We start from the raw sequence: 25,933 nt of genomic DNA on the forward strand, positions 1-25,933 counted from the left end.
TGCATGGCCTCAGGCCGCCTCCCTTGGGGCTCAGTTCATGCTGGGCACCTGCCCGCAGCTCCAGGCCCAGCTGGCCTTTCTGCAAATGGGGAGCCTGGAGCTCCGGGATCAGGGCTGCCCTCTCCCTGGGCCAATCCCTGGGCCTGTGCAGGGCATTTCGGCCTGGGATGGGTGCTCCTTTACCTGGTAAGGAATTGCCAACCAGCTCCAGGTACTGGTCCACGGAGGTGAGGATTTTGTAGCCTGCACTGTTGATGACGGCGCGGGGTGGCACCTGCCGCTCATAGGCCTGAGGAGAGGGCAAGAGAGATGGTCCCTGAGGATTACAGGTAATGCCCAAGCCCATCCCATCTCCAGCTCTGACTCCAGGACCCTCCTCAGTGTGGCTGCCCAAGGCGGGAGGAGAAGAGGGGAAGGAAGCACGGGAGGAGGAAGAGACACACAGGGGGGAGGAAGCGGAGTCTAACCAACCCGGTGACGAGGGTCAACACGGTACAGTGACCTGAACCCAGGCTCTGGGCTCAAATCCTGGCACCACCGAGTGCCGTCTGTGTGATGCTGAAGATAAGGCTGCTCCACCTCCGATGCTCCAGGGTCTTCATCCATAAAGCCAGGATAATAATGACCCCCACCTCGGTAAGTGGATCATCCACATAAAATGATTAGCACAGTGCCTGGCACAGCGGGACAGTGAGCACGCTGAGGTTATTATCATTACTGCTACCGCTGCCCCTGTTACCAGCAGGTACCACCAGCCCAGTGTTCACTGCCTCCCAGGCACTGTGCTCCGGGCACCGCATGCTTCATTTCACAGATCTGCACAATCCAACAGGCGGGCGCCATGATTAGCCACAAGTTCACACAGCTGGTAAGTGGGGACCTAGGACAGGAACCTGGACTGTCAGCCTCCAGAGCCCAGGGTGTCTGACCATTTCCCTGAACTGTCCACCGAGCCCTGGCTTCTGAGCACCAAACAAGTCTTGTGGGGGAGAGTCAGGGCTGGGCACTGCTTCCTTTCCCAGCGGGGAGAAGAGTGGTTCTGCTGCAGTAAGTAGCTCATACAGCAGGGCTGCCATGCTGCACCCTGCCACTAGGTGTCAGTACGCAGCACATTTCTTGAGAGTAGCTCAAACCTGGGAGGCGAGGGGGGGCAGGGGGAGGGCCAAGGGGGGCACTGGTTACTGGCCAAGCGTGGTCCAGACCTGAGAACTGGTTAGAAATGCACATTGAGAGAGATTCCAGGCCTGGATCAAACGGGGGCAGGACCGGCAACCTGTGTTTTTTTAACAAGCCTTCCAGGTCATTCTGATGGAATTCTATCAATTTGTGACCCACTGCCCCGCGGCAACAGGTTGCTCCTGACCCGTCACTTTAACACTGCTTTGCCCCGCACAGGGCTCCAGCCTGTCCTTCTGGCCACTCTGGAGACGTGTCTGGTAGAAGAAACTGGGTCTGTGGCTCAGCCAGGTGGGGCTTCCCGCAAGGGCCCAAGGCAAAGAGAAGTTCACTCGGCAGGACACATCCCTCCGCTGCAGGGCAGGGAGATGCGAGGGGATAACCAGGAAGGAAAAGATTAGACCACCACCCAGGGAGAGGCTGTTGCAGAGCGCGGATGGGAGGGGTCAGAGGAGCTGAGCGGCAGGAAGCCCAGGCTGAGGTTGGAGGCAGCTGAGTTGGAGGCGGCCCTGGAAATGGGGATTTGGAAGAACGTGAGAGAGATTCGGAGGGATGCGTAGGAGCTAGTGAGCCAGTTCTGGGGTATCCAGAGCTGGATGCCTGGATGGATGGAAGTTAGAGGGGACCCTATGGGGAGGTGGGAAGAGTGGTGGTGGGGGTGGGGGGAGGCTGAGGTTCTGCTTTGGCCCTGGTGACAGGACAGGGGATGCTGGGGGGCAGGTGAGGGTGGAGGTCTGGAGGCTCAGATTTAGGAGTAGAGGGCTTGCATGAAGGAGGACAGCTGGGGAGGGGAGGGGCCCAGGAGAAGGGGGAAGAAGGCGTGGCTGGGGCTGGAGGAGGAGCTGGGGGCTCGGTGAGGGCACCGGGCACCGGGCGGAGGGCGTGGCGGCCTCACCACTTTGTTCTCGTAGAGGACCAGCCCATAGTTGTGGGGCACGAGGCTGAAGCGGTTCCGCCACTTCTTGTTGTCCTCCTGGTACTGGAAGAGGTTCCCCGAGAAGATGATGCGCTCATCCAGCGGCACCTGTGGGAGGGAGGAGGGCGGGAGTGAGGCGGGCGAGGCTGTGGGTCCTCTGGCAAGGTGACAGCGGGCCTGGGTGCCTCCGCGCTCACCCGTGAAGGCCTCCGAGGCAGGGCTGTCTCTAGCCCGCTTGGCAAATGAGGAAAGTGGGGCTCAGGGCAGGGAGGGGTCCAGGAGGAGCAATGGGGATGCCAGGACTTGAACCCAGGCCACACACCACAGTTCAGAGCCGAGGCAGGACCCACGCCGTCCTGGCCCTGGCAGACACGGCTCCCCAGGATGGGCCTGGGACTCCCTCCGCAGGGCAGTCACGCGCAGAGGGGACATGCCCACGGGCCGGGCCGGCCAAGGCCCCAGCCAAGTCTTCCCAGCTCTGGGCCTCAGTTTCTCCTCGAGGCAACAAACACTTGGCCAAGGTGGCTCCAGAGAGCCTCCCCACCGAAAGCTGATGGGATGGCCTCCGTGAATCTGGGTGGGGGTGCAGGGGACCCCAGTCTGGAGGGCTCGACGTCTGACCGGCATCCTGGTGACCAGTGTGAGCGGCGGAAACGCCCAAACCTGCCTGCAAAGCCCTAACTTCAACTCTGCCTCTGACCCAGAGTGACCTCAGGCCTGTCACATCACCTCTTTGAGCCTCAGCTTCCTCTTCCGTAAAATGGGACAGTGACAGCACTGACTTCATCTCGGACTCTGAGGTGACGTGTGCAGGTCACACAGGCAGCCGGCACCTGCCGGCACCTGGCGGGTCTGCGCCCAGCTCACAATACACATGTGACACCGTTGGGAATACTCAGTCTGCGTCAACCTCCCAGCTCCAGGACTGACTTCTTGGGGGAGGGGGAGGGGTGGCCCCCGTGAGAGCATGCTTCCAGAGCAGATCAGCGCTCGGAAGTTTCGCCCAGAAGTTTCGGGAAAGGAGACACAGGCCACCAGGAAGCAGACTCACTCCCGGCGGGGAGGAGCTCCGGGCTCCACGCTTTCTGGGCAGCTTCTACCTGTTCTACGAATATGGTGCCTTTTGCAGGAGAAACGTGGACCAGATGTAATCACGGGAGAAGCGTTATTTAATGGTGCCTGGCCCCCTGCTTCCTGGCTCTGCCTCTGGCGGCCCTCAGCTGCAGCCCGGGGTGAGGGGCCCCTCCCAAGCCGCCCCCAGGCCCCGTTCTTCACACCGAGCTTCACACACAGCCCCCTCTTCCCAGCAGCCTCCCTGCTACCCTTCAAGGGGAAATGCCAAAACACTCTTGGAAAATGAGGGCCCATTGTACTTAAACAATAGGACCCTGAGAACTGCTTCCTACCCAGGGATAAAAATATTTACAGGAAAAGAAAAAGATTCCCCCTACCCACCACCCCACACGCGGGCTTTGCCCAGGTCACAGGCTGCTGGTCAGTGGGCTATATTTAGACCAGGGCCCACTCTCATCCCACCTCCCAAACCCCAGGTCTTCTAGAAAGAGAGCTGAGAGCCCTCCTGGCACCCTGCGGAGACCTTGCAGGCCCCAGGCCTCCGCTTAGGACAGGAGCCAGGACTCAGGGGCAGTGGGAGGCTGTGGCAGTTGGGGCTCAGCAACCCGCCCCTCCCACCCCCACCACTCAAGTCCACCCCCAGATCCTGGGCAGCCAAGAATGGGTGGTTGGTTGTGGGTTTGGGTTTTTATTTTTAAGACTTTCAAATGGCAGCGTCGTGTTTCCATTGGAAGGTCTGCAGGAAATGAAACAGAACCGACTGCCCAGGCAAAATATTTTGGATTCTGCAAAGCTCTCCAATACCACGGTGGGACTCGTCGGGGGGGTGGTGAGTGGTCAGCGCACAGACCCTGTTCCAACAGCCCCAGTTCCAGTCCCAGCTCCACCGCCCACGCCAGGGCAGCCTGCACACGCCACGGGACCTCTCCACGCCTCAGCGTCCACAGCTGGACGAACCATGCCCCCTTAAAACACCTGCCACTATTTTATTATTCCTATTCCTATTTTATTATTAGTTTATTGTTGTTTCTTATAAGAACAATGTGATGATGATGCCGACGACGATTAATATCATTATTTCTATTACTGTAACATTACTGTCACGACTTCACATCGTGATGGCCAATTTCCTGAGTGACAAAACGGGACCAAATCTCCCTGCTTCCCAGGGACTGTGGATGATCCCTTTTACTCTTCCTGCTTCCGGGTTAATTCTGTTTTCCTGCAATGAATCTGCCCCCTGTGCGTGCTGAGGGCCCCGCTCACACAGAGGAAAAGCTTGTGCTGTCAGCCAGCCCCCACTTCCGTCTTCGGTTATTGGGACCTGGATCCCCGGGACATTTCTTTCCAAACAGGGTCCATTCCAGCTCTTCCCACGCGAAGTAGCTCACCTGCCTCCTTCCCTGTCACCCAGGTGTGCACCTGCCAGACCCCCAGGCCCCTCGGGGCGCCGCTGCCCTCGTTGTCAGAAGGCCGGAGGTTGCCATGACACCAGGAGAACAGCCCTGGCGGGTTCCAAAGTCAAAGGCACATGTGATGCTCTGACACACAGTCCTGACCTCCCCTCCACCCCCAGCAGGCTGGGCGATGAGGCAGAAAGAGCCCTAAGCCAGGAACTGGAACCTGGCTCAGCGTCCCGTCTCCGCCATCCTGGGCAAGCCATCCAGAGGCTCAGCTCTGGGCCTTTGCAGGTGCCAGTGCCTGATATTCTTTTTCCCATCAGGCCCTCGGCTGGGAGGCCAGGCCCCCACTGTCTGGGTTCACCCCGTGGTGGCACCCACTTGCCTGTGTAACAGCTGTTGACTGTCTGTCTCCTGGAGTGTTTGCCCATGACTTCGGGGCCAGCCAGGGCAGCACGGCCCGGCATCTGACCTGACACAGTCGGTGTGTCCGGGCAAGGGGCCCGCCCGTCTCTCTCAAGGTGATCCCTAGTCTCAGCCGCTCTCCCAGCCCCTGAGCTCATGCCTCCAGCTGTTCCTCCGGCTGAGAAGACACCAGAGAGCCATGAATCCTGAAAGCCAGGCTAGGGACACCAGCTCCTACCCCGCTGGCTTCAGGGTAGACGGGCACATTTCTCAGTCCCTCGTTTGGGGAGTGGGATGAAATAAAATAAAAATCCCGGTGTCAGGCCTTCCGAACCTTTTCTGTCTGCTCCGCTGCCTCCCCTGCCCCCACCCCCACCCCCACCCCCACTGCCTGTATCCATGCCTAAGCCCCATGAAATCCCACCCCTCCACGAAGCTGCCCTGAGTCCTCTGGCCCATGACTCCTCTGTCTGAATGCCATTTCACAGACAGACAAACCGAGGCTCACTAGGTGAAGCCCTGTGTCTGAGGTCACCCAGCAGGTCAGGGCTCACACCCCCTTAGTAATCCCACCTGCCCCCAAACACACACATTTGTCCTCTCTGAATCCTCACCACAGCCCTGCGCAGGAGGAACCCACTGTCAGATGAGAAGACTGAACCTTGGGGGTTGAACCAACCTAGAGAATTTGAACCCAGATCCTCCCGAGTTCTTTCCTACCAGACCACGGGGTTCCAGTCTCCATCCCTCCTCTGTGACAGTGGCCCCAGCACCTCCAAAGGAGCTTCCAGTCCCTCGCTGGACAAACACGTCCTGGACAAACGTAACCCCACTACTAACGGGATCCGGTGATGACAACAGTGTCAGCCAGCGCCACCAAACACCGTCCCTGCTCCAGGCACCCGCTGACTCGAATCTTTAGCCCTTACAGCATCCTGTGCAGGAGGTGTGCTGATCCCATTTTACAGAGGCGTAAACTGAGGATCCAGGAAGTGAGGTTGTCAGAGAAGGATCTGGCTGGACCCCAGGCCTGTCTGTGCAGGAGGGGCAGAGCTAGGGGAGTCACCCACAGTGACCCAGGGGCCTGGACCCCACCTCCAGCTCATCTGCCTGTTCAGAAGCCAGGTGGGGGGCCCTCATGGCAACCACAGGAAGCTGAGGCCCAGAGAAGCAGCCCTTTGCCTGAGACCACATGGTGAGCGATGTCAGAGCCCCACCGGAACCCACGTCGGCTTGGGGCCTCTCACCTTCCGCGAGAGCAGCTGGGCCTGCGGCCCCCCGGGGGCCTCGATCTCATGGCGCATGCTGTTGAAGAGGGCGACGCCGTACTGGTCCTCATAATAGCGAAGGAACTCCGTCAGGATCTTGCCAGTTTTCTCTGAAAGGGAAGGACCAACAGGAACATGAGGTCATCACAGCTACTTGCAAGCAGCGACTCTGCCCCAGGGAGGGACGTCCACACCCCCAAATTCCTGCTTGTAAAACTGTTTGCTTTCCCCGGCGGTGCGTTGCTGGGCAGAAGCGAGTGTTTCCTGCACGCACCTGGGGGCACCTCCGGGCGGGGAAATGGTCGGGCAGTGACCCGAGACAGAGACAGGGTGAAAAGACCCTCGGCCTCTGCGGTCGTCGAACAAATGCAGCCAGAACCAACACTCCGGGTTCCCCGTCGGACCAGAATGCCGGGGACAGGCACCGGGCCGGGGCTGGGGTGCTGGAAACGGGACGGCCTGTTGGAGGGTGGCTGGCAGCCGTGGCACAGGATAAGGCCGTGAGAAGACGGAGGAGGGGCTATAGGTATGAGCATCAACGGGGAGGAGTCCCCACTCTGTCAGGTAGAGAAGAGCGAGCACAGATCACGTGCACTGCCACCTCCTCTGAAGCTGGCCCTGTCTGTGCATAGGAACCTCCTGGAGGTTTATGGGAAGAGGTCGGGAGGGCCACACTCCAGACTGTGGCCACGGGACCTCTGGGCGTGGGAATGAGGAGGGCAGAGTCCACTCCATCTTCTGCTTTATTCACGTTTATAGCATTTAATTAAGTTACGTGCATGACTCTTTTCACAGTAAAAAATAAATATTCCAAAAGTGACTCATCTACCAGGTTAACAGCCTTTTGCTCGCACTGGTCGTTGGCTTCTCTCTCCTGCTGAAGCGGTTTCTGAACTGAGAAAGCGGGTCCTGTGGCCCCGGGCAGGCCGAGCACCCGTTAGACACTCAGTATTTGCACTGCCAGGGCATCCCTCTGTACAGATGGAGAAACTGAGGCCCGGAGAGGGCTGCGACCCATGACAAGGGGGCCTTCTCCTTGGGAAAGACTTCCTGGTGCTGAGTCCCGACCAGGGGTGTGTGCGCTGGCCCATTGTACCTGCTGGGCCTCAGTTTCCCCCTGCACACTGAGAGGCTGGACTCAATCACATACAGGCCCTGCTAACCTCTGACAGCCTCGGATTCCATGTTTCTTAAAGGGAAAGAGGCTGACGTGACTCTGTCCCTCTCGTGGCTGGTCTCTGGGGGCAGCGGGCACCTGGCTAGGACAGCAGTTCACGTAACCCTCCCCATAGCTCTGTGAGGTAGAACTGGGTCACACCATTTTACTTTATTTATTTTTTAAAATATATTCTTATTGACATTTTTATTGATCAGAGAGGAAGGGAAAGGGAGAAAGAGATAGAAACATCAATGATGAAAGAGAATCACTAATCAGCTGCCACATTGGGGACCGAGCCCGAAACCTGGGCATGTGCCCTGACCAGGAATCAAGCCGTGACCTCCTGGTTCATAGGTCGACACTCAACCACTGAGCCACACCGGCTGGGCGGGTCACCCCATTTTACAGAGGAGGAAACTGAGACGCAGAGAGGTCAAGTCTTTGGCACAAGGTCATACAGCGAGCGGGCGGCGGGCGGCGTAGCTGGGATGTAATCCTGGGGCCCAGCAAGGAGGAGGGGTCAGGGAGGAGGCTAAAAGCACGCGTGACATCCGCCCCCTGAGGTCTCAGGCAAGCCATGCCCTCCACGCTGGAGGGGGCTCAGCCCATGGAACCCTGTCCCCGGGCCGGCCCTGCCGGTGTTCCCCTCCCTGGATGAGATCCTGTCTGTCCACATTCTGTTTTGGGGGGAGCACAAGGAGAACAGATGAGGAATTTGCTTTGAATGCCTATTTTTTGAAACCACAAACAACCAGAACCCTCTCAAAGACCATGGGAATTGTTTTGAAAAATGAGGCAAGATGGGGCGTGAGGGTGAGGTGGGGGGAGAGATGGGTAATGAATTGGGGCCAAATAGAGAAAATAGGACGCTAGACGACAATCCTGTAGATAAATCCTGTAATCACCATCACAATAGTTACCATTGATTGTGAACCCGAGCCGGCGGGGGGCAAGTTTTACAGGCTCGATCCCAAAGAATCTTCAGGAAGAGCCTAGGGAGTCAGCGCTATTGTTTTTCCATTTTCTGGATGAGGAGGCTCCTGGCGCCAGAACAGGAGAGCGGGGTTCTCAGCCATCAGCCCACACAGCCTGGGTCTGGGGTTTTGCCCCAGCAGCCCGGCTCCCATGGGCACTCTCCCAGGGTGCAGGATGGGTAGGCGCAGGCCCTCCAACCTCTCGGGTCCTTCAGCCATGTCTCCGGGAGTGTGACCCAGCCCTGGTGCACCCGGCCCCAAACACAGAATTGTTTCTATAAGGGCCTGGATCTGCCCTGACCTCGGGGAGCCAGATCCAGGGGGATGCTGAACCCGGGTCTCAGCTGCCGGTGGTCAGCGAAGGCCAGACACCGTATCCAGGCGGCGTTTAGAAGGCTGGACTAGGGAGGAGTGCAGGAAGGGCACGGCCAGCCAGGTGAAGGCCAGGCATCGCCGAGGGACGCGTCCTGGAGGCCCACGTGGGCTGGGGCTGTGGGCTGGAGAGGAAGCTGGCAGAGGCCGAGGAAATGACAACCCGAAGGAGGTGACCCAGACAGAGCCAGAAGGCGAAAACGAGGCGGACAGACCTGAAACATCCGGCTGAGAGCGGCCAGGGCGAGCTGGGAGGCGAGGATGAGGTTCATTTTAAACCTCTCACATTGTCCAAGGGCAACGGGGGGGCCAGGGGCCAGGAGTGAAGGGCGAGAGGCCTGGGGGAGAGGGGAGACGTCCCCAGGCAGAGGGTGGAGAGAGGAAAGGGTACCAGCACAAACGTGGAGGCCTCACTCAATGGAGCAGGAAAAGAGGAGGCAGCCCCATGCGCCCTGCACCCCCAAACAGACTGCAGCAGCCCCGGCCCCCACCCCACCGCAATTACAGACGTGCCTTACTATCCGAGCTCAAGACTGTACAGACCTGCCCTGTTTTTAGATAAATCCTTTGCTGCCTAAAATTCTAGAACCAAACAGATCGAAGAGCGTGGGGTCCCTCACAGCCCAGCCTTGCTCTCCCAACTCGGGAGCCAAGTAGCTGGGGATGCTCATATGTGTCTAAGGCTTGACTGCAAACCCAGGCGGGGGGGGCTTTTGATCGCCCCCGTGGCCTGGCACAGCAGGTGCCGAGGGAGGGGAGTCCATTCCCCAAATGGTTCCTGAGGGCCTGCTCTGGACCAGGCCCCACAGGACGGGCAAAGGCTGGGTAAGGGGTGGTGGCAGGGGCTTAAGGACCAAGAGGTGGCATCGCTAGGGAGCTGGGCGCTCGCCCGAGTTTGGCAGCAAAGGGAGCGCTGGAAAGGGGAGACTGGGGGGACGCTGTGGCTTCTTGGGAGAGGGAGCCCCAAGCACATACTTGAGAAATGTCCTCAGACAGCTAGGGAGGAACTGCCGGGCTTGATACAAAGGAAGTGCCACAGGAAGGCCGAGGATGAGGACTATGGATCTCAGAGGCCGGAGGGGAGGGGGCCCAGGCCCTCCACGGACAAAGAGCTGGCAGGGGACAGCTCTGGACAGGGTCTCCCTCTCTGGCCAAATGTTGTGGAGAAGGAGGACCCTGCCAGCCCCCTCCCTACAAATGCTACTCTGCACCCCACTTTCCTTTCCGGCCTCCCTGCAGGGGCTGTCTGTCTCCCTGGGGCTGCCACTGGGATTTTACAGCTTGAATTCCCACTGTGGGTGTCTGTGGGTGGTCCCCGAGGCCTCAGGCGCCCCTCTCTCCTCCCCACCTGCCACACCAGCTCTTCTCACTTCCTCCCAGAGCTTCCGGAGACACCACACACCATGGATTTGGGAACTCCAAGACCAAGGCTCACAACCATGAAGGGGACTCAGCCAAAGAGGGTGAGGGGCTCCCCTGAGGTCACACAGCTAGAGTGAGGCACTCAGGGTTCCAGCTGCAGCCTGCCAACCCCCTCCTGACCCTGACTCTGACCACTGTTCCCAGGGCTCCACAGAGCACCCCCCGCCCCTGGGCCCAGGAGCTGAGAGACCCAGGCTCGTTGTTGGGGTCCGGTTGCTGCTGGGAGCTACAGAGATGCTGGGGCAGACGTCTGAGGGTGTGTGCTGGCTTCGGCCACCTCCCACATTCTCTCACCCATTCTCCCTCCCTCCTGGCGCTGACTCAGCCCCAAGTGCTGTAGCGGAGAAGGTAGTGGGACTGAGAGAGCTTGCCCTCCAGCCTCAGGCTCCCAGCCTCCTGGTGAGGAGCACAGGGCGGGCGTTGGAGTCCCAGTTCCGCCAGACCCCAGGCCCCCAGCAGCCTAGCTCTCTCAGAGCCTCAAGTTCCTCGTCTGTAAAATGGGCATAACAGAATCCATTCACAGTGCTCTGCAGGTCAAGGACAGCCCTAGAAGCGCTCAGTTCAGACCTCCATAAATGTGACTTTTAATCATAACAGTTCTCAGCCTATTAACAACAATATAAGAGACTAACATTCTTATTAGCAGGTAAAACTTTTATAGTTTGAAAAAAAATCCAATAAAAACTTTTTTTTAAACAAGAACCAGAAAAGTAATCACAAAATAATAATGATGATAAAGGTGGGCGAGTCTTCAACAGACAACGGTGAGCCCCTGAGGAGGAAGGAACCGCACAGGCAGAGGTGGGGGGTGGGAAAGGCAGGCCAGGTGTGTGCGTGGAGCACCCCGGAACCCAGGCTCCCACTCAACCTTGGCGGGGTCCCTTGGCATAAGCTTCTGCCTCTACTAGTGCCCAGAGCCGATCACTGCCCCTTCTGCGCCCCTCTGCCAGCACGTCCCACAGAATTAGGAGGGCCCAACACACACTCAGGTTCTCCAATGGCCCCAGCGGTGAGGACGGTAAAGCTCTCCCTGTGCAGGTGTATGAACCGAGTCAGAAGCTTAGTGGCTCACGAAGGGCCATTTCTCTGTCAGCCAACAAAAACCTAGTGTGCCGTTCCATGGGCTGTCACAGGAAGGGCCCACCTGATTCCCTCAGCAGCCATGAACTCTAGGGGTGACCTGAGTACCCCACTGTGCTCAACTTCAGGGAGCCACTGCCCACCGGGGCCTCCATCTCCACGTCATGTCTGCAGTACGAGGGTAGTGGGCTCCAAAGAGGATACTTCCCAGGACATGGGGGCCAGGGCAACACACACACACACTCTCTCTCTCTCTCTTACACACTCACACAGACACACACACAGACATTCACTCACACAGACACACACACACACTCACACACACACACACACACCTACTATCTGTGTCACACTCACACACACACTCATACTCACATAAACACACTCTCACACACACTCACACAGACACACACTCACACAGACACACACACACACACATTCACACACACACACACACACACACACGGTTTGTTTTAGATTCAAGCCTTCCTGTGAGCTGGCTGAGTAAGGGATCTTGCATCTTTAAATCTTGGGATCTTAGGATGGCTCTGCCACCCTGAATGCCTGGAACCCTGTCTCCAAAGGGTGTCCCCTTTGGGACCATTGAGGGTGACTCAAGGGGCCTTCTCACCAGCCGGTCCTCCAAACTCTGCCCCAGAAGCCCCCAAGTTCACCAGGTGTGCCATCCTCTGCGAACATATCATGTTCAACAGCAAATGTGAACAGATACTGTTATGCCCACTTTACAGATAAGGAAACTGAGGCTCAGGGAGACCTGGCGACTTACTCAAAGACACATAGCCTGGAAGGGAAAGAGGTGGGGTTCAAGCCTTGTCTCACATCAAAGCCTCTTCCCCCCCTGGCCTCTCACAAATGGAATTTCCGAAGCCCTGCCTTACACTTTCTTGCTGGGTCTTTGTCTGGTCCCAAGAGGCAGGTAAAGCCGACTTTAACTGTCCCCATTTTACAGATGAGGATTCTGAGGTTCAGAGAGACAAGTGACTTTCCCAAGGTCACACCATTGGCTATGCCAGTGGTCAGCAAACCGCGGCTCGCGAGCCACATGCGGCTCTTTGGCCCCTTGAGTGTGGCTCTTCCACAAAAATACCACGGCCTGGGCGAGTCTATTTTGAAGAAGTGGCGTTAGAAGAAGTTTAAGTTTAAAAAATGTGGCTCTCTAAAGAAATTTCAATCGTTGTACTGTTGATATTGGCTCTGTTGACTAATGAGTTTGCCGACCACTGGGCTACGCTATCAGAGCCAGGCCTGAAGTCTGGGGGCTCCATCACCCCTCTGGTCAGAGCTGGCAGGGAACCTTCCCACCTACTGGGTCCTTACTTGTCCATCTTCTCTGGGCCTCAATCATTCCACTTATAAAATGGGGGGGTGGGTCTCTGCTGGCTCAGCTGACCGAATATCTTAATGGCCATCTAATCGGTGTCCTGGCCCCAGGAGCTGACCACCTCCTCTGAGCTGCGGGTGAGTCAACTGAGTGGGAGCTGACCACAGTCACCCCCAGGCTGGGCAGAAGGAGGGGGTGGGGTGGGGGGCAGGACTCAGCACAGCTCCTCCAGGCACCTGAGCTCTGGATTGAAGCCCAGCTCTGCCACCTGCCATCTACGTGGCTGTGGCCACGGCATTTCCCCTCTCGGAGCCTCTGCTTCCATCTCCGCAAAATGGCACGACAGTATACGCCTGACTGGGTGATAAGAAGATCGGTGGGCGAGGGAGAGCAAGCACCGTGCCCTGACGAGAGAAGGTATAGCACTAATGGAGACCCTATTAAGTGTTCTTGTCCAAGGTTCTTCTAACCCCGGGAGAAGCCCTTGAAACAGAGGCCGAGCAACCGCGGTCCCCCATCCCCAGGACCAGCACCAACAGCAGCCAAAGCAGCCGGAAGGACATTAATCTCTGATTTTCCAAACTGACAACGTTAAGGATCACGCTACTTCCTGCACTCAGATAGCGGAGGCTGGGCAAGAACTGGGGAGGCCCCAGGGTGGCCTGAAGTTGCCTGGAGACTCTGGGGTGGGGTAGCAGATGGGGCACTGAGCCCATTGTTCGCATGGGGAAACTGAGGCTCGGAGAAGAGAAAGCCCTTGCTGAGCTGAGAATGGGAGGAAGGAGTGCAGGGTCCTCGGAGAACGGACCCAGACAGGTAACACCCTGCAGAGCTGGAAGCCAAGCTAAGGGGTTCCTTTGCTCTCCCTTCCAAAGCCCAGCACGTGCCACCGCTGAGCGAAGTCTCTGAGCTGGACCATCCCCCCAAATCCTCAAGTCAACACCGGGCCAGCTGGTGTCCTATCGGAGGAACGTTTCAGACAAGGAGACAGAGACCCGGAGAACTGAGACCCCCCTCCCAGAGACGGCAGGATCTGAGCCCAGGCCCCGGGCCGCCCCGCGCTGCTGAGAATGGGGTGCCAGGGCAAAGAGGAAGCTCTCCTCCCCCCCCCCCCCCCGTAAGACCACATCAGCCTTGTGCCAACCCTGGGGGCTTCACGTGGGCCCCAGCCCTGATTTGGCCTCAGCTGAGGGCACTGTGCCAGACCCGCTCCCGGCTCATCCGGTCCCTCCAGTGGCTCCGGGCCACGCCTCGCCACCAGGCCCCGCCCGGTTTCAGGGCTGAGAGATTTGCTTACCTGAAACCCTGGAGGGCGGGGAGGCCCAGAACCTGCCTGCCTAGTTCCCAGGGCGCTGGGGAGCAGGGCCAAGGAGGGAATGTGGGGGAGACAGCCCAGCACCCCAACCCCACCCACCGCAGAGCCACCCACCCCGGAGCTGAAGGAAGAGCAGAGACAGAGCGAGGCAGGGGCGCCACGTCTCTGTGTCACAGCTGTTCAAAGTGCCACCGTGGAGAGCAGGGAAGCCTGAGGTTTAGTGGTGCAGACACTCTCCGAGGGTCACTGGTCGGCTTGCCCGGCCCCAGTGCTTAGCCAGGGCCTTCCTGTATGACACCCCCGCCCCGCCCCCATTACGACTGTTCACACATGGCAGCAACAGCGGTTTGTTCACGCCTCCTCTGTGCCCAGGATGGTGCCACACGTCTGCATGCATTCTTGCATGCACTGTCCCCACTTTACAGGGCAGGACACGGAGACTCAGAGAGGGCAAGTGACTTCCCTAGGGACAGACAGCTTAGCTTGTAAATGACATGCACCCGGGACAGTCGGAGTCCAGCAGGCTAAACCCAAGTTTAGGCAAACCCGTCTCACCCCACCTTCCAGACCGCCAGCCCCTGGGGGCGGGGCTCCCGGCAGCACCGGCCTGTGGGTGGCCGCTGCCAGAAAGGCTGACAAGGCTCCGGCTCAGGACCCGTCATCAGGGGGAACCGGGTGGAGGGGTAAGGACAGCTCCACGGGCCAGCAAGGGACGGGCTGGGCAGCCGGCCTAGGAGAGAGCCTGAACCAGCAGCAGAGCCAAATCCAGGACGGCGGGACACTGCTGCGCCCCAGGCCAGTCCTTGTGCAGAAGGGGACCGGCACCCGGGGGGGAGCAAGGGACTGATCAGGTCACCCCAGGAGCATGCCCTGAAGCAGGGGTGTAGAGCAATGGCAGGTCCCTGGAACCCCACTGGGGGGCCCCCCCGAGAGGATTCCCACACCCATCCCACCCCTGTGCCCTGCCCCCCAGCGCAAGGCCATCAGGTTGAAGCAGGCTTCCTAGCCAGGAACCAGTCCAGCTCAGCCCAGACTATACCAATAGTCCCTGGCCCCCAGCCAGGCCACTCCCAGGTTATGCCTGCCACAGCCCCCAAATCCCTACCTGATCCTCCCCCTTGAAGCTCCCCTGCTCAAAAAGCTTCTGTGGCTCCCACAAACCCCCTGTTGATCTCCTAGTTGGTCAAGGCATGTTCCCTGTCTGACTCCCCCTGGCAGTGCCCACCACATCTGGGACAAGGCCTGGCGCATAGTAGGAACTGAATGGGAAGACAGCCCAGAGCAGGATGCCAGAGGCGGCGATCCGGAGCCAGGGCCGCCCCCCGCAGAGAGACACCGCCCCCATTGAGCAACAAGGCTCCCCCCACACACACCCCCCAGAGATTCCTCACCACAGAACGGGAGGCTTCAGCCCAACCCAGGGCTGTGGCTGGGTCCCAGGGCCGAGAATGTGCACAATGCCCTCCCTTTTCCTGGGGAAGGGGGCGGCCACCCCGAGGTTTCCCTCCCTACCGGCCTCAGGTGCCCTGAAGGGACCCTCTGCTAGGTCACCCCTCCCCGGGGCCAGTTGAGAACAAGGAAAAACCTCTCCCCACATGTACAGCTGCCCGCAGCACACCCAAGGCCCACTGATGACGGCCATCTGACCGCGTGCCAGCTCCGTGCGAGGGACTTTATGTGGCAGATCTCAGTGGCCAGGGGGACGGAGGTTTCGTCATCACCCCAGCGGACAGTGGAAGAACGAAGGCCTGGGGCACTGCGGGAGCCTGCCTAACGCCACACCGCCGGACAGGCGCAAGGCAGCGTCGCCACAGGGGCCAGCGCTCCGCCGGGTGTTTGGCCAATGTTGACCCCACCCCAGGAGGTGGGTCCAGGTATCACCCCATTGAGGAAACAGAGGCCCTGAGGCCCAGCGACTTGTCCACGGTCAGCCAGCTGTCAAGAGAAGGAGAACGCTCCAAACTGGGGCCTGAACCCCGACTCCAGGGCCGTGCAAACAGCAGGAGACGGTCACGCAGGGCACTTGGCAAAGGCTCTCGCTGGCCTCCGACAGCCCGGGAGAGCGTCGTGGGCTCCCCCATCACCTACCCCAGGGCCTGGCAAACCGCAGCCCGCAAACACATTACTCTGAACCGAAGGCAGGCTCCACCACCATCCCAACCGCATTCCCTCCCCACGCCCCGCCTTGCCCATCTCCTACCCGACTCGGGTACTGCCCACCTCCACGCACCCACCTGGGCTGTTCCCCGCGGCGGGCCTCCCTTCCCTTCTCCCACAGTTCCAAACCTTAGCCAGACTCCAAGGCCCGGCCCAAATGTCATCTCTTCCATCACAATGTTCTGCAGTCCCCATTTGCATATAATTATAATAATAACTGGGGCATGAGCTAATGCATGTAACGCTTAGCCCAATGCCAGGCACTGAGGCAGCGCCCCGTGTTAACAATGAGAGCCAAAATTATTTCATTTAACCCTCGCCCGGATGTATTATTAAACCCTGTCTGTAATGGGGACTCTGAGGCTCAGAGGTGACGTGACATCACACAGATGGAGCCTCAGCTCCCTGCTCCATCCCAGCGTCTGGGCCCGCCCAGTCCACGGCGAGAACTCACACAAGTCCGCGTGGACTCCGCTGGGACAGTCCCCACTGGAGGGCAGCTCCCCGGGGCGGGTCACAGGCCACTGGACCTGAGAAGGGCCCTCTGAGATCAAGTCCAAGCTCCCCATTGGACAGATGGGGAAACTGAGGCTGGGGGGGACGGGGAGAACGAAGTCATTGGGAATTCAGTACCCAGAGAGGGAAGCAGGCTCTGGCCTTGGGGTCTCTGGCCTGGAATGCTCTCCCAGAGCCCACCCCGTCCATCTGGCCAGGCGCAAACGTCACCTCTTCCTCCCCAAGCTCCAACGCCACCTCCTCGGGGAACCCCCCACCCCAAGTCCCATCCCCACAACCTCCTACCGCAGCCTCCACCACCCTCGGCACTCTTCCCAGCTGCAATCACTGTCACTGAGAAAGGCTCCTTCCGTCTGGTCCCCCCGAGACAGACCCTGTCCACCACCTCCTGGCACCTAGCTCATGCCCGGCCCAGGTGGGCGCTCAGTAAACACAGGCTGAGTGAACAGCACGCGGTGGGAGCTCATCCCATCTCAGATGCCAAACTGGCTGTGCTGTGCAGGAGGCCACGGGGGCCTGGGCAGGAGGCTCAGCAGGGCAGAGGCTGGCCGGGCCTCCCCGTCACGCAGGCAGCTTTGGGGCAAGGCGGCGGGCCAGGAGGAGCTGGTCGGGAGTTCTCACAGAGCCACCTTCAAAGCTCTTCTCAGTTAGCAAATATTTAACCGAGGCTCAGCTCAGCAAGCCGGGTCTGGCGGGAAGCGTGAGCTCTGAGGCCGGAGGGCCCGAGGAGGGTGGGGGGGCTGGAGTGCAGGCCCAGAGAAACGTCAAAAACAAGGCTGACTGAAGCCCCAAGCTCCCGGGACTGAGCTTAGCTCTACACCTCCAGGCTGCCTGGAGGGAAGCAGTCAATTCCCATCTAGACACAAACAGGGGAACAAAAGCCCTCTCTTCCCCTCCGGCCCCGCCCTCGCTGCCCGTACCCACAGCCTACAGTTGGCGGCTTGTTCTGGAGCCTAGAACCCAGGCGTCCCTGCTCTCTGGGAGCACAGACCCAAGCTGGGAGGGTGAAGAAGGAAGGGGGGCCAAGGCCCCCCTGCAGCGTCCCCCGCCCAGGACAGGACCGGCCTACCCACAGCCCCCCTGGTGCCGGCGCTGTGCCTGCCACGGAGGGCACCACCGCTACTCTCGGGAGCACGTCTCAGGCTGGTCCGGAGGCTGGGGGCCCGCACCGGGGCCCTGACACGGCCAAAGCCACACCCAGGCCAATGGAGTCATGGAGAAAGGATCGAAGGGAGGGTCAGAGGCAGGTGGAGGCTCCCGGAGCTGCAAGGTCACCGGAGGGCCAGCCACCTCGCACTGTGCACCCCTGCTCACCTCCGACGTCCTGCCCCAGAGGGCCCTGGCTGGGGAGCCAGACAGACAGAGCACACCGCAGCTCCGTGCTCCCGCGGCCACGCCGCTGAGCCTCGGGGTTCTCTGCGCACTAGCTGCTTCCTCCTCCGGCTGCTGCCGTCAGGATGGGCACAGAGGCGGCCGACCTGTGCTAACGACAGTGCTCTGTGGTGTGTTTCATGCCAGCAAAGAAGAACCAGAACAGCAGCTACATGCCTGGGTTTCAAGCCTTCTGGGCCCCCGAAGGTTAACTGATCAGAAGGGGAAAATGGAGAGAGAAATGAAGATCCTGCAAGCAAACACCCAACAAGCCACATGCCACGGCGGCCACCAAACCTCGGCGGCCAAACCCCATTTGCTCCGTGGCGTCGGAGGTGGGTGGTTCCTGGTCTCTCCGAGCCTCCACGTCCCACAGGTAGACAAGGCCAGGGGAGAGGCTAGAGGTAAAAGTGCTTTGAACTTCACGAGGGCAGGACCTTGTGCGTCTTGCTTTTTGGTACCTTGTAGTGATACCTTTTTTTTTTTTTTTTTTTCTTATCGAATTGACTAAGACATCCAGATCGATGAAAATCCTCTAGGGTTTCAACATCAATCTTGCTCAGTATTCGATGAATGACTCTTTAAAGGGCTGAGTACCAGGTAGGAGCTGCTCAGGAAAAGAAGGAAGGACTTAGCTCTTCTCCCCACACAAAAAGGGGTGGATAATCCCCTGGGAAAGTAGATGCTGGGAAAGCCCAGCCAGAGCAGGCGAAAGCCAAACTGGAGCCTGTTCTCCAGCGGCAGATAACACCCCAGAGAGGGCTTCCTACCTAAGGTGCCCAGTGTGGGGCCGGAGGCCCTGGGAGGTAGAGAGCTCCCCATCACCGGAGGTGTGCAAGCTGAGGCTGGATGGCCAACTGGCAAGGAGGCTGCAGCGAAGATTCTGCCCCAGGTGGGAGGTTAACAGTAAAAACACAAACTTTGGGACCGGCAGACCTGGCTCTGCTACTGACAATGACTTCCAAGCCTCAGTCTCTTCATCTACAAAATGGGGAGGAAAAGAGTGCACGCCTCAAAGCGTTGCTGTGAGGAATAAGGAAGACAAAGTGTGAGAAGTGCTTGGCACTCTGCCTGACAGTGGGTAGGAGCCCGATAAATACCAGCTGCTGTCCTAATAAGAACCAATCACTAATACATGCCAGCCACTGTGGCCCAATTCTAACAGAGAAGGGCTAGACAGAGGCACAATGCCCCACATTTCATTAGCAGAGTGCCCTCTGATGTCAACATTCCTTACACTGAGTCCAGGCTACACACACACATACACACACACACACACACACCTGCCTGCAGTGCTGGCTCCCTGGGTCCTGAAGGCAAGTGAGATGGGGGTGGGGGGCGGGTTCCTGCCTTTTCAAAGCCAGGGAGGGAGAGGCTGAGGGGGAGGGAGAGGCTGAGGGGAAGGGGGAGGGAGGACGGATGAGCCGATATGAAAATTCTCTGTGTTTGCTGCTGGGCCAGAGGAAACCCAATCTGGGGCAGGAATGCCAGGGACCCAGAGCACGGGGAGGCTTCATGCAGACAGAAGATGAAAAGTTTATTCAAATAACAAGACTCCTGCGGCTGCCCTCTGAGCCGGCAGAGGACGCAGGCCCTGCCCCACCCTGGGTCACCAGCTGCAGGTCTCCTCGGGGACCAGGAGGGGAGGTACCAGAAAAATCCCCTCGGAGGCCCTGCCAGCCGCACATTCCTCGTTCCAGGTGCCCGCATGACCCCTATCCGTCTGTGCTCCCTGAAAAACGGCGCTTAGCAACAGGCCCGAGTTCTGTGTCTGCTTCCCGGGGGAGGTGAGGGGGGGTGTCTCTTGTAGGTGTTTGGGGACAGGCTCATTATCTCCCCTGGAAGCAATGCAGATTCCAGGGGCAGACCCCAGGCGGTGGTGCAGGGCTAAGAGCACTGGGCACTGACTGCCCCGGGTGACCCTGGGCAAGTCCCTCCCACCTCCTGGCTCCCATCTCCTCCTCCGTCCAGTGAAGGGGCTGACTTCATCGCACTGGACCCTCAAGGCCCTGACACCCTCAGACTTGACAGAAGACGGCGTTCCCTCCCCAACACAGGACCATATGGGCAGGCCCGGAGGAGCCCGCCGGTCAGGCTCGATCAAACTGCTCCAAGTTCCACCTGTCGACCTGGGTACTGAAAGCACTGTCCCTGACAGTCACCCCCCGCCCCCCATGCAAGTCAGAACCCCCCATTAGCATCAGCACAACTTTGCTTTAATAATTAACTGGTTAGTGTCTGTTTCCCCCACGAGGGCAGGGACCCTGTCTGTCTCACTCATGCTATATCCCCAGCATGGAGCACGCAGCACGCAGCACCAATATTTGCTCCTGACGGAGAGGTTACACCAGAGTGCCTCCACTCTGTCTCCCAGGCATCGTAAGGCACAGGGAGAGGATGGGGTTTTGAGAAAGGCCAGCTCAGGCCTGGCTGATGTGGCTCGGGTTGAGTGTCGACCTGTGAACCAGGAGGTCATGGCTTGATTCCTAGTCAGGGCACAGGCAGGGGTTGCAGGCTCGATCCCTGGTACAGGCAGGGGGCGTGCAGGATGCAGCGGTGGATGATTCTCATCCTTGATGTTTCTATCTCTCCCTCTTCCTTCCTTTCTGAAATCAATAAAAATATACTTAGAAAGGAAAAGAAAAGGAGAAGACAAGAGAAGAGGAGAAGAGAAGAGAAGAGAGAGAGAAGAGAGAGAGAAAGAGAAAGAAGAGAAAAGAAAAGAAAGAAAAGAAAAGAAAAGAAAAGAAAAGAAAAGAAAAGAAAAGCCAGCTCAGGCCTGTGGACAGACCTTCCCCACCCTCAGGGGCAGCCTCGGCCAGGGCCTCTCCAATGCCAGTAGGGCGCTTCCTGTACAGCTGGGGCCGGATCTGGAGCTGGCCAGGCGAGCTCAAGGTCACACACATCAGCGGCAGAAAAGGTCACCACCCCATCACACAAACCGAGCTGTCACCTAAGCTCGGATCCTCAGTTTCCTCTTCCAGCAGATTCTGTCAAACGATACAGCACCTGCGAAGAGCCTAGAAACTGGAGCCGAGCAGGCCCTGCACTTGAGCCTCTCCTGCCCTCTCTGTGCGGGCACAGGTGGTGGGGGCGGGGCGGGGCGGGGGGACCACGCTGAGAGGCGGAGGCCTGGTCTGCCGACTGACTCTCACCGGGGGCAGGCACATCACCCTGCTTCCGTGGCCCCCACAGAGGGACAGGTGTATGGACACCAAGAAACAACGACCAAAGTGCTGTGCACATGGGGAAGCCGCTGCCATGGCCGACAAGAACCGCGGCAAAACCACCGATTTCTGGGAAATCCTGGTTCCCCCAGTGCCTGGGGTTTGGGCCTTTGCAGAGCTGCCCCTCTGCCCATGGCCCTGTCCTCCTCCTTCAGCCTTTAGCCTAGACACCCAGTCCTCCCACAAGCCTCCCCTGCTGCTCCCCAGGCTCCCAGGTGCCCTCATTCCACCCTGGGCCGGAGCTCCATGCTGGGTGTGTCCTCCAAGAAAGGGGTCCTTGGGAGGGTGAGGACAATGGCTACCTCCCCAAAGGCACCCACAGCCCCACACACGAGCTGGCATTGAGCAAGCTGCCAACCGTAGAAAGAATGGGGTAATCCACAGAGCACTGTTTACCGCAGGGAGAAACACAAACAGCTCAAGTGCCCAGCAAGAGAGGTTTGGCTGAGCAAGCTGAGATGCCCACGACTGGGACATAATGGAACATTCTGCAGCCATTCAACACACCGACGGGGGTGGGGGGGATGGCACCTATGCGGGTGCCCACCCCCACTGTTGATTCTGCATCAGGAAAATGCCTGAACGTCATTCTTTCTGGGTGGCAGGATTATTGGCAATGTTCACCTTCTTCCTATTATCTTTATCTTGTTTTCGCTGGTCGTTAGATATTGTTTATGTAACAACAAGGACAGTTCTGAGGAAGCTCAACGTTGAAAGCTCAGACTCCAGGAACTGAGGGCCAGCCTATGGCGGGTGCCGGCAGGTGGGAGCCACTGTGGGTCTGAGAGGGAGGTGAGAGCTCACGGCTGAGAGACCTGGCCTAACACCACCCTGTCACCGGAGTCCAGGCAGCTGGGCTCCTTCAGGAGGGAACACTGCACCCCAAGGGCAGCAACTCTCTTCTGAGTATTCGCTCTGTGCGGGCACCAGGCGCGTGGCATCGCTCAGAAAGCTCACGACGCCCGAGGTGGTTAAGGCCAGCCCCACTGTTCTGATGGGGAAAGAGCGGAGGTCACACTGAAGACAGGCAGAGGGGAAGCCCTGAGCACGGAGTGCTGATGAGAAAGGGCACTCTGCTCCCTGGTCCCTTCGCCTGGCACTCAAGGCTACACCAGGCAGAGCTCCTGCCCCTCTCTCTCTAGCCACATTCCCCTCCCCCGCAAGGACAGGCAACTGTCTGCACTAAGCCACTCCCTCTACCTGCCTGTACCCCGACTGTGATGGCCAAAATCCATCCTGTCCTTCAAGACCTAACGCAAACACCCCTCCTTCCAGAATCTTCCCTGCTTTCTACCTCTTTCCCAAGCCTGCCCTTCTCAACCCCGTTGGGGTTCCCACAGGCCAGAGTGGCTTAGATCCTGGAGTCAGACAAAAGAATCAAAATTTCCCCCAAAATATGGCCAATAGGACTAGTTTTAAATTTTTAGTATATTTACCATGAAAAAGAAATCAAGGGAGAACGAAGAAAAATAAATAATCCATTATCCTACCACCCCGAAAAAATCTCTATTGGTATTTCGATGAATTTCCTTCTGTATTTTTTTCTACATCTGTACAGACATACATCTGCAGCCAAACAGAACTACATCTTCACCTATGGGCCACATATGATGCCACTGAACATGACCTACTGATTGACATCCTTTTTTTTTCTTCTTGCTGTAACCAATGCTATAAGGTAACGTAACCACGCGGCCACGTTGGGGTACATTCTGGGTGTGGAATGGCAGGGGCTTTCACCAGCGGCTCTGAGCCACCTCTCCGGTGTTGCTCCTCCTGGGGGGGCCGGCCGGGACCACCCTCCTCAGGCGTCATTTCTACGCAGCGTTAGAAGGACCCAGCGCTCTAGTCCCAGAGGCCTCTGTACCCTACATTTCTGCCTCAGGAAGCACGAAGAAAGGATTTCAGGGACTACAAAACCCAGCTCCCCCAAACCTGCAACTCAGCTTTGCAGTCCCTGAGCCTGTGTTTACCGTCCTAAAGCCCCGGAGTATGGGGCCAGCAGTGGCCTGGGGCCAGACAGGTCCTTTACCCGACAAGGAATGAGGTGCCCAGCGGGAAGGCACTGGGGCTGGCTCTCCCGCCCACTCAGAGGGCCCTGGACCAGTCCCTTGGCCATCGGGAGCCTGTTCCCTCATCTGTGACCGGAGAGCCAATAGCAGGCGTTGCTGTGACAACCCCACCATCGGGGTTCTGCGAGGACCCACAAGCGTGAGCGCTCTAGCGGGCGGTCATTTGTCACAAAGACTTGCCCTCTGATAATAATTTACTTAGTGACTGGCTGGTCACCGCTGCTCCCATCTCTCCCTGAGCTCTACAGACTGGGCCCGGGCGAGCCGGATTTGGGTGTCAAACTCGTGTGCCCCTGTGACAGTGAGTCAGTGAGTCAGTGGGGGCCCCAGGACCCGTGTCCTGTCTCCTGCCCGTCACGCCAGGGCTTCAGTCCTGTAGGCGCTGGCACTGCAGAGGGACCAGGAACCAGGCCCAGGACCCTTCCTCTCCCGGACTGGGCATCCCCTCGGGGCTCAAGGACAAGAACAAAGGGCTCAAAGCCAGAGTCAGACTGCGAGGAGCACAGGCCAGGAGGAAGGAAGTCCTGTGCGGCCACCTGAGCTCCGTGCCTGCGGTCACCATGGGGCCCGGACCACTCCTTCCCGAAGGAAGAGGGGAAGTCAGAAGCTCCGCACCCGCGGCATCTGCCCCACCCGCCCCTCTAAACCCCTAGCCCACACTCGGCACCCACCAGACCCTTCATCCAAATGGCCCCGGGACTCCTATCTGCTGCGAGAAGGTAAATCTCGCAAGGCCACTGATTCATTCACTCACTGCTGCGGGATTAAAGCCATGGGAACCAGTAGGTGTTAATTATAGCTACTGATCGCTGGGCATTCACTGTGTCAAATACACGTAAGTGTAACTGTAAACACACAGCATGCCATGTAAACTTGACAACCCAGTGAGTAGTATCATTCCCATTCTGCAGCCGATGACACTGAGGAGTAGGACCAAAGGAACCGTGTGGGGAACCTGGCTAGTGGCTGCTGGAGCCAGCTCTGCCCTCGACGCCACACTGACGGAGCGCTCATGGTGCCGTATCTTAGAGCAGAATCAGAACCACAACCACGCAAGGGCCCAGACTGCGGGTGGGGCCGAGGGAGGCGTGCCCTTGGCCGCAAGCGCTAGTCCATGGGTCCTGCAGGGCCGGCCGGGGTCTGGGACCTCACCCAGCGGGCTTTCCAGAGTCATCCAGCCCCTTCCCTGAGCCCTGGGAAACTGAGGCCCAGAGCGGAGGCAGGACAGAGCTCCCATTCAGAGCCAGACCTCAGAGCCACAAGGGGACGCAGGAAGAGGAGAGGGGGAGCGGGAGGGAGCGGGGTAAAGGCTCTGCCCCTAATCACACAGGAAGTTTGCCGGCCTGCCCGGGAGGAGGGAGGGGGGCTGCAAGGGGGGACGGGGCAGGGGGGGGGGGGGGGGGCTCACAACCAGACAGGCAGCCCAGCCCCCAGCTGTGGGGAAGGCCCAGAAGCAGCTCCTCTCAGATTCTGCCTCGACCTCAACAGGAAAACAGGAAAGCTGAGCTGGGCCCACTCCTGACTGATGGGATGGGAGGCTGGTCTCCCAGGAGCTGGCCGAGGCTCAGGTCACTGAGAAAGTCACCCCTCTGCTCAGGGAGCCGCCGCCTCGGGCCACAAAGAAGTGAAGAGTCTGAGGTCCCCGCGGGCGGAGAGAAAGGGCTCCTGTGTTCCACCACTCGCTCCATCACCCCCCACCCTCCTCGAGAGACAGATCGCTCCCATTTCAGAGACGGGGAACCGAGGCCCAGGGAGCCGGCGGTGCCTGTGCTGAGCCACGCTGAGCCTGGAGGGTGCAGCAGTGGTCACCCTAGCGGGTCCGGCGCCCCCTCTCCCCCTCCCCTTCTCCTGGAAGCATTAAATGTGGGGGTGGGGGTGGGGTGGGAGGGGAGCGGAGCTTTGGCTCTTTTGAATCTGCCAGGACACCTCACCGTCTCACTGTCTGCGGCAGGCCGGGCGGGCAGGCCGGGGCCTCCCCTCAGACACTGGCCTATCTGTGAGGCCAGCACAGAGCCCGCTCTCTCCTCACGGAGGGCTTGTTTACTCGGTTCTCCAAATTACAACCTTCACAGCCCCACCCAGCGCTCACTCCTTCCCTGACCGTCTCTGCTGTCTGGGGCCGGCCATGGGGGCGCAGGGGACCCAGGAATGGAAGGGCTTCACGCTGGCAGCGGGGTTCCGGCCCCTTCCACAGCCTCCGGGACCCTGGGTGCCTCCCCTTCTCTTCTGGGCCTCGGTTTACTCAGTTACAAATGGGGGGAGGGGTGGTCAGGTGACCGCAAAGGGTCCTTCCCGGCGAGGAGGAAGCAGGGTCTGGGCTAGACGTGCCCATCGGACCAGTTCCACACTCCGCCAGGCCAGCTGTGGCCGGCAGACCCAGCAAACCTTCCAGGCCCCTGCGGCTCCCCAAACCTTAAGCTCTGTTCTCTTTTCTCCCTCCTCCACGCCCCCGCCCTCAAACATTCCCCCAAACAAAACAAAACGTGAAACGGAAGTGCGATGGTCAGCTCACTCCCCTCCGGATGGCCCATCACCCCCTAAGTCCCTGCAGGCCAGCTCCCCCCAGAACCCAGCCACACTGGAACTGCCACTTCCCAGGTGGAGGGGACAACGGCCTCCCAGCATCCACACGGCCAGAGGCAGGGTCACCTTCCCATTGCACTGACCGCCGAGGCTCCGAGGACGGT

At 59.1% G+C, this 25,933-nt stretch overlaps 1 protein-coding gene across 1 annotated transcript in view; it reads right to left on the reverse strand.

The window, feature by feature from the left end:
- NIBAN2 (niban apoptosis regulator 2) overlaps window positions 1-25,933 on the reverse strand; it is a 48,320-nt gene that overhangs the window by 12,956 nt on the left and 9,431 nt on the right. The window contains exons 2-4 of the mRNA XM_054726953.1: window positions 6,219-6,349; window positions 2,072-2,200; window positions 184-289 (exon numbers count right to left, since the gene is read on the reverse strand). Of these exons, the coding sequence (XP_054582928.1) occupies window positions 184-289; window positions 2,072-2,200; window positions 6,219-6,349 (366 nt within the window). The remainder of the gene's footprint in view (window positions 1-183; window positions 290-2,071; window positions 2,201-6,218; window positions 6,350-25,933) is intronic.

The sequence above is a fragment of the Eptesicus fuscus genome, chromosome 15, assembly GCF_027574615.1.
Source record: "Eptesicus fuscus isolate TK198812 chromosome 15, DD_ASM_mEF_20220401, whole genome shotgun sequence".
Taxonomy (NCBI): domain Eukaryota; kingdom Metazoa; phylum Chordata; class Mammalia; order Chiroptera; family Vespertilionidae; genus Eptesicus; species Eptesicus fuscus.